Here is an 8852-nt window from a genome sequence, read left to right on the forward strand (position 1 = left end):
TCTATTTTTTTTTTAAATTACTGAAATTCAAAAAAAGTTAGAAATAATGAAAAATTTTTGAAATTACATAAAACCAAAAAAATTTCAAAAATTATGAGAATTTCTGAATTTTTTTTAAAATTACAGAAATTCCAATAAATTTTAGAAATTATGAATTATTTTTAAAATTGCAGATTTTTTTTTGAATTTCATAAATGTATTGAAATTTTCTAGAATTACCAAAAAATAAAAAGATTATAAAAATCACAACAATTATATAAATTACACAAAAATTATACAAATACCTGGGATGTTGGGCCGGTGGTGGCAGGGCGGTGGTGGTCGGGGAGGGGGATAGAGAGAGAGAGAGAGAGGTGGGGGCGGTAAACGGGAGGGGGAAGAGAGAGGAAGAGGAAGAGGAAAAGAGAGTGAGAGAAGAGAGTGAGTGAGGAGAAGGAGAAAAAACTGCTAAGTGTCGGTTATATAATTTTTTTTGGAACTGCCATGACCGTTACAAAAATCGGTACAAAGTGAGTTATAAAAGAAATTACAAAAACATGGTCGTGTAAAAGCCGTTACAAAAGATAATACAAAATATGGGTACGGCGTCGTTTTGTTCAGTGGTGTGCCTAAAGCCGTTACGAAGAGTATTCCAAATAATTAGTTATTTTTACTTAAATTGTTTTAAAAATTTTTTGCCGTTTTTGACAATTTAATGTTGTGCAAACGTATCACTGTAGTGGAATAATATAAGTGAAATACATTGAAAAACACAAAAAAAAATTTTTTTGACATTTATACATGTATGCAGTATGTAATAAATTTATTTATTCATAAATGTTAGTATTACATTGATGTAATGGTCATTTTATAAATATTAGTATTACATTTTACAAGGTTAATCAGATCGTCAAAATTAATATCAAACTGTCTGGCATGATCACACTTATGAAAGAATCCATCCAGCTAAGTTGTAACCTTATTGGATATACGGATCTCGACATATCGTTCCTGTAACGTAATAGTAATCATTCAAGACTTTTAAATTAGGCCATATGATTTAAAATCATAACGACGGTACGATTTAATAGATACATATTTGTACATATTTAAATTTGGTATGAAAGGGTTGCCTGAATGTAAAGATATGACATTTTCCAATTTGAATTTTAGAGATGGCTTGTTTTCAGTAGTTGCTTTTGTAACAGCTGGTATAATTTACCACTGTAACATCCTCTGTAACACCCTTTGTAACGGTCAATCGAAATTAAAATTCCCACCTTTTTCTTTTTTTTTTATTTAAAAAATTTTAAGTTGTAACTGCGTTTGTAACGGCTCTTGAGTTTTCGCCGTTACAAAATTTCATTTTCCGCCTATTGCCAAAAGTTGACCACCTTAAATAGTAATGGTTTTGGCCTTAATGTGGCCGTTACAAAAAAATAAATTTTAAATATTTTATTAAAAAAATATACATTATGCTACCTCGTATTCATTCTCATCAGTCTCGTAGTCATTGAAGTTGTCTTCATCATCCTCTTCAACTTCATTATTAGTTTGACCAGCTTGAGTTCGTGAAGTACCTGCATCTTGCTGGTGTGCAATCGAAAGATTGACCACAATGTAAACCATTGGGATCACGTAGATCGTACGACTGATTGTCAGTAGCAACCTCAGGGACTGGTACAACTTTCTCCGGCTTATATGCAACTGATTGTCAGTAGCAACCTCAGGGACTGGTACAACTTTCTATGGCTTATATGCAATCTCAGTCCACTTGGACTCATCCAGAACTCCCCGAGACTTGATTTTGCAAACAACCATCCAATCCGCTTGTCCTTCTTCATACTTGGGTACTTAGTATAGTACATTTGCACTGCTTGTTGTGCAAGTATGAATCGCTCATCCTTTTGGTATACCTTTCTTAAGTTTACATCAACGAAGTGATAGCGGGTATACCTTCATGCCTCTTATTGGATCGACCCAACGATACTAACAGAATGATATGCAAATTCGGAATAAGTGGGTATATATCACTGTATTCACACGTATATATATATAATTAATTTTCTAATTTAACGACCTACAAATTTATAAATATTACACTACACTATTTAAGAGAATACATATAATTAAAATGATATAAGATTAATAAAAAATCATAAAACTAAAATAAGTAAACTATAATTAATTTAATTAAACATAATAATTATTAAATTAGTCTCTGATACCTAGTCGACGGTCCAAAATTCAAGTAATAATCTATAAGCTAAAAAATGTATATGTACGAAAATCAGAATCTTGAGAGTGTGTGGTTAGTAAGAATTTCTACAACAAATAAAATGAAATTAAAACAACTTACACAAATATATAAGTTTATATGTAGCGGCTTTTGTAACGGCCTTCGAAACTCTTAATATAGCAGTTGAAAAACTAGCCGTTAGAAAATGTAGCCGTTATTTCACATGTTGTAACGATCATTACAAAAAAATCGTCTCTAATGTCACGATTTTTGTGACATCGTCTTTTCGTATATCTTATTGTGGTTTTTTTTCCTGCCATTGTAACTGCTCCTTATTTCACCAAAAAGTCATTACAAAAATAATGAGCCGTTATAAAAACCATAGCAAATTAGTAACGGTCAAAATAAATAGTAACGGTAATGACTATTGTAACGGTTCTGGTCATTACAAAATAAATACATTTTTATTAACTTTTTCAATGATGCAGCACGTCCAATCTGTTACAAAAATGTAGAAAAAGTCGTGTGTATTTGGGCGTCACAAAAAAGCCGTTACAAATCCCGACATTAGTGTTAGACTATTTAACTGCATAAAGAATTCTTGTTGAAATAAATATCCTATTAATTTTCGTTTCCAAATATTTTTTAAAAAATTATCAAGAATAAAGTAGTAATTTCCACATCACCGTCTAGAGGCTACATAGTTAATTTTCATTTGAGAAGAATTTATAAATTTCTCCAAATAATGAGAAAGCATTAGTAATTCTGTCAACAGTCAATTAAGGTAGCTACAATTTACCCTTAAAAGTAATGTTAGATTCGATAGTAATAATCTGTAAATCACTTAATAGATCTCGTCTATATTAATGGAAAAAGATAAGAAGAGAAGGACAATCAATCTCACTTCCAAACCATTACAAATTCTCGGGCTAATTACTTAAGATTTCTCATTTTATTGAACTGTCATCATAACATTACTCATTCAATTGTTCATATATACCTTCAAAAGGACTTTAAAAACCTACTCAAACCATCTTTCTACCTTTACTTTCCGCACCATATTCTGCAATACCATAAATTAAAACTACTTTAGGAGTGTATATATTTGACGAATAATCAGTACTTCTCATACTGAAATCAAATTTCGGTTACAAGGAGAAAAGAAATGCCTGAGCAAAGAGTTTCAGATCAATCTCATGCTTTTTAGAATGAGTAAATATGTAGTGGTCTTTAAAGTTTACAGGAAGTACTGGTACTTCTTTCTCCTCTATAAACAATTATCTTTTTTTTCTTTAAAGTAAAATTAGATTTATATGAACGTCCCTCGTTTCCATCCCCATCCAAAATTAGTAATTCTCTTCATACCAAAGAGAAGTATTTGAGATTTAGTCCCCTTCCAATCATAGTAAATAACTTAAAAGAAAATTATTATTCTTTCCCTTCCCCTTGTCTTTTCACTTCCTCTTTTCTTTCGGTTGAACTAAACAAACCCTTAAATTTTAAAAATACGTATGGCACATCTTATATGACCTTAGTTATCCTCATATTTCCTTTAACTGCTCCAACATATACACACATATTAAGAAATTTGAACATATAATCCAATATAAATAATTAAAAGAACATCTTATATCATAATTAACTTCTTATATATAATATTAAAACAACACACCATACATTACAACAATAAGAATACATTGTTTGAGGCCTCAAAGGGCTCTAATTATTATTTGAATAACTAGTGTGTAAACCACGACCAGTTATTCATGATCAAGTCATAAAAGAGCACACACAGTACATAGATCATCAACTTATAATAACTTAAGATTCACTGTATGATCGGTGCATTAACTTCACTCTTCCATATATTTCAGCCTCTTCTCAAACTCGCTTTCCTCGACATTAGCTATTAGCCTCTTTTTGCCACCCAAAATTTTCTTCCTAGTTAAGAACTTTGTGAACCAAATTGCTGAATGTTTTAGATATCGCGTAAGATTATTCATGAAGTCTACATACATGAGTCCGAATCTGACTGTGTATCCTTCTGTCCATTTATAGTTGTCAGACTATGACCATACAAAGCAACCCCTTACGTCCACAGGGTGGTCTTCGCTGCAATTGCCATAATGATAGGCGGTATGCTATTATATGTCGCTTTTGTATAAGTCAAAAGTTTTTTAGTTCCCCACGGGACTAGGTGCAACCATGATGAACCAGCCTAAAAAATCCAAGCAAAAAACACATTTATTCATCAACGAATAGATCAATTATTTTATAAGTTTAAACACATATAAAAAATGAATGGGTGCATATATATATATATATATATATATCTGTGTGTGTATGCTTCATAAATTAGCGCGTGATAGCCAACTAGTTACTTCACCAGAAAAAAACAAAAGATGAGGCAAAAAAATATTATTTGAAAAATTGAAAATGAGGATCTTACCATGGGAGCGATTAGTATCCCACATCGATGGCCTGTAGAGAAAAAAATTATTATATGACACATAATTCTAGAAATAAAAAGGAAAATCAAAAAAACAACAACTAAGGTTTTGCTAGATAAGATTGTCTGGAATATATATACCTTGATATTTAACATGTTGATCTTTAAAGTAGCCATCTTCACATTGGGGATCAGGATCTTTAGCAACATAGATGGTTTATAGTAGTTCAATCCCAAAAAATCGTAGGATCCTTTAAGCCTTTGGGATTCACGTTGTGAAAATGGAGCCAGATTTTCAGGAGGAACATAATCAATCATATTTTGAGGATAGTTTCCCGTAACTATAGGCTCCAAAAACCTGCAATGATTCATCAATCTATATTAAGAAATATTTTTCATCAAAAGTAGAATTAAGTGAACAGAACATACAAGCATGCATGCACTGCAATTAGTATCAAGGAATGAGGATTACAACAAGATTGCTTACCATCCCAATGAAAAATCAAGGGCTCTTTTATGAGCGGCAATATCATGTTTATCATGTTCCCATAGAGGTTCATACCAGATGCAACAAAGTGTTATACCGATCTTCCCTCCTTAATGTTCCTATAATTATTATACATGATTTTCCAATGAGCCAGAACTTTATACATGGAGGCATTATAAATTGCATCTTAATTAATTAAATAATTATATAAATTAAAGGTGCATAAAAAATGCCTAAATTACCCTGAAATTTGGTTCTGTAAGTGTGCACAGCTTCGGAATGAGCAAGGAGCATATTTCTTGCAGCAGTATACACATTTTTGGGATCATATGTATTTGGACCGGAACCATAGAGATTACGGTTATTAATATTACTGCTCTGAAATGTGGATAAGAGATGCTTTGGATCATGATAAAGACCTTTTTGAGGAGGAATATTAGTTCCATTTCTAAAAGCGGTTGATGATGATCGTAAAAGTGAAGTAAAACCTGAGCGACGTATGGAGGAGTAGAAATCAAATCAACGTTCGCTGGAGGTGGATCAGAAACAGAATCTTTTGATTGTAGAGCTAAAGCTAAAATATAAGCTGAAGAAATAGCTTGACTAGGTGGAAAAGTGCATGAAGCATATCCATTAACACAATAGGTTGTCGGCTCATTCGCTGTGATCCAGTGTTTCACTCGATCACCAAATTCCCAAAAGCATAACTCAACATATTCACGAAAATCTCTCCTATTGCAAAACCCAATTAATGGAAATGGAATGTTATATCCATCATTTCTATATACGAATAATACAACAGATTTTGGAGATATGCATTTATCGTTTAATAGGATCACTTACACTATGTTTTTGCTTAAAAACCCACCATACTCTTCTTGTAGTGCTTGAGGTAAATCAAAATGAAAAAGGGTCACATATGGTTCAAGGCCTGCATTACAAGGCGACATATATGCATGTTAATTATAATGACAACCATATGTAGTCACCTTCAAATGTAGTTACTTATTTGAAGGTGTATGCAGTGATGTGTACAGATTAATATATAATTTACGAAAAGATTGGACAAGAAAAGAGTTGTTACATATTTTGATTCGAACCATGTTTGATAACAGTGTTAATAATGGTGTTATAGTAGTCAATTCCTTCTTTATTGATTCCAGCACAACACCTTCCATCTAATAATAAGACGAGTAGAACACAGTTAATAACACTTAATATATATTATATATATATGAAATTATATAGGAAGTTTTATTTTTCATGGCACCAAGTTCAAAGATCAAAAGATAATTAATTTATTACATTGTAATTAAATTTTATTGTAAATCCTAGTACCGGGTAAAATTCTTGACCATGAAATTAAAAATCTATAGGCATCAAACCCCATTTTCTTCATCCACGTAATATCTTCCTGCAAGAAAATTAATTAACTGTAAGTATATTTATACACCCTATGTTTAAATTCTAAAGAGAGTTAAAAAAAGATAACCTCAAATCTGGCATACAAATCAGTTGCCACATTTCCATTGGATCCATCAAGAATTCTTCCTGTCACTCAGAATCAATCCATGTATTTATCAGCTGATTTGCAATTAAATTAATTTGCATAGTATGCACATTATATATAAATATATATATAGGAGAGAGAGAGAGACCAACACTATGTTTGTTTTTGTGTTTTGGCCCATCTTAGAGATGGGCCAAAGCACAAAATGGTGTTTGGATATATAACTTGCACACCTCCACTAGGTGTGCAAGTTATATTTTATTTTATTTTTTAAATTTTTTTCTCTCTCCTCTCTTTTCTCTCTCCTTTCTTTTCTCTCTCTTTCTTATCGTCTTTCTTCTCTTCTTCTTCTCTCTTCTTCTTTTCTCCCTCTTTTTTCTGCCGCCTTCTCTCTTCTCTCTTTCTTTTCTTTTTTCTTCTTTCTTCTTTCTTCTCTCTTTCCTTTTCTTCTTCTCTTTTTCTTTTTCATTTTTGTTTTTCTGGTCGGTTTGTTTTCCTTATTTTCTTTCTTTTTTTTTTGTTTTTTTTTAACACCAATTCAATTGTCTTTTATCTCATCAAATGGAGACCTCAACCCTCACAGTCACTTGTTTCAGAAATAAAAGTACCCCAGAAATACACCATCGGAAATTGATTACAGAAGGCAATGTGATTTTTATAGTTGCATTACAAAACTACAAACTAATAATCCTTGTTCCCAAAGTTCTTGTACCAGATCTGGGAGGGAATGGATGAACTGGAAGATGTGGACGTTGCTCGAGCTCGGCAGATTTCATGGCAATGGGAATGTAGATCAAAACGATGCCAGCCATGGCGAATGCGGTATTGCGCTTCCAGTGCTTGGGGCGGCAGTAGGGCCCGCCCGTCATACTCCAAACTTTCGCTCTGAAATCTCCGCCGTGGTGGTGCTCTCCTCCTCCGCCCATCTGCTATAGAATTTCTTCTGCTACTACTACTATTACTGGAGAGTGCAAAACCAGATCTTCCTTATTTTCTTTCTTCTTCTTTCATTTGTTTTTCTATTTGGCAGAGGTTTGGCCGATGTTATTTTGCTTCTGTTTTCTTGTTTTTTCACCCGTTTTTTTTTCTTTCTGTTTTGTTGTTTGATCTAATTATTTTCGTGTGATTTTTCCAGCAAAACGCCTAATTTTTTGCCCTTCGCGTTGCCGCCGCCACCAGAGCCGCACGAGTTTATGGACTACAAGTTGATCTCTTCCTTTGATTCAAGTATATGAGTTTTGGAGGTGGGTTTGTATGTGAGGTGAGGAAATGGCGAAGTGGGTCGAAGATGAGACTGCTGAAACAGAGCCGTTCATATTTTTCTCCGGTCAGCTGCACTGTTATTCTTTCTATAAATTTAGGATTTTCCTTTTTTATTATGAACTACTTGTATCAATGTATTTCTGTTGCTCAACAATATGTGGGTTATTGAGAAAAATTATCACTGATTTGTACATTGAAATTCTTTTTCACATATTTTAAGAAATTGATTTGGGCAAGTTGTAGTATATAGTGTCGGTGCACTATACATACCTGTTTTGCTGTAGTGTAATGAGTATTTATTGCAATAAGTGTTGAAGTGTATATCAATTGTGACTATACACTGCAATTTTTTGCTACTACTATTTTGGATAATATTTCATTGACAGCTTTATCATTATGTTTACTGAAATTGGACCGTTGTGGCAGTTCATTATTTAAGTTTTAAGCTTTAGTGTGTAGTGCATGACTGATATACATTGTTGTGTCAGTGTTGCTTTTTGTTACATTGACTGCAGTCTTTGCAAGTTGTTTGTGAATGCTTCACATGGCAACAGTGTCACTTTTGGCATATTTAAGACTATAACATATATGTTACTTATTTTGTCTATATATATAGCATTCATATCGTTCTCTAAAAAGACTACTGCATCTAAACTTCAAAGTACAAATGCTTGTATTGGTTATTGAGTACGTATAGTGTTGCACTAGGGGAACGGTAGCTTGCATTCCACTTTTGTTGGTGTTCTACTTGTGAACCATCATATTTGTACGTTGATTGAAAAAGGTACTTGTTAATCCCTTTAATAATTCTAATTTTATGTTGTTTGCTATGTCTTACCAAGCTTATCGGTGGAGTTCGGGTTGTGGTTATTTAAGCTAAAGCTGTCTCATGAAACTTGCATATCTATTGGATTATTAGGTTCTT

At 32.7% G+C, this 8852-nt stretch overlaps 1 protein-coding gene across 1 annotated transcript; it reads right to left on the reverse strand.

The window, feature by feature from the left end:
* Positions 1-5223: 5223 nt before the first annotated feature.
* LOC105179784 (raucaffricine-O-beta-D-glucosidase-like) lies at positions 5224-7590 on the reverse strand. The gene is made up of 8 exons (XM_020691431.1): positions 7377-7590; positions 6647-6705; positions 6493-6568; positions 6255-6332; positions 5998-6085; positions 5643-5886; positions 5397-5532; positions 5224-5273 (listed from the first exon to the last, which is right to left on the reverse strand). The coding sequence occupies exons 1-8, from the start codon at positions 7588-7590 to the stop codon at positions 5224-5226; spliced, it is 945 nt and encodes a 314-aa protein (XP_020547090.1).
* Between the last annotated feature and the right edge of the window lie 1262 nt (positions 7591-8852).

The sequence above is a fragment of the Sesamum indicum genome, unplaced genomic scaffold (genome assembly GCF_000512975.1).
Source record: "Sesamum indicum cultivar Zhongzhi No. 13 unplaced genomic scaffold, S_indicum_v1.0 scaffold00207, whole genome shotgun sequence".
Classification (NCBI taxonomy): Eukaryota; Viridiplantae; Streptophyta; class Magnoliopsida; order Lamiales; family Pedaliaceae; genus Sesamum; species Sesamum indicum.

Bases quoted from the DNA above. Each gene is read 5' to 3' on its own strand.
- LOC105179784 (XM_020691431.1), bottom strand. From the start codon at position 7,590: ATGGGCGGAGGAGGAGAGCACCACCACGGCGGAGATTTCAGAGCGAAA. The intron at 6,333-6,492 runs GTACTAGGATTT...TCTTATTATTAG, and splicing joins ATGGTCAAGAATTTTACCCG to ATGGAAGGTGTTGTGCTGGA. The intron at 5,274-5,396 runs GTAATTTAGGCA...TAATAATTATAG, and splicing joins TTACAGAACCAAATTTCAGG to GAACATTAAGGAGGGAAGAT.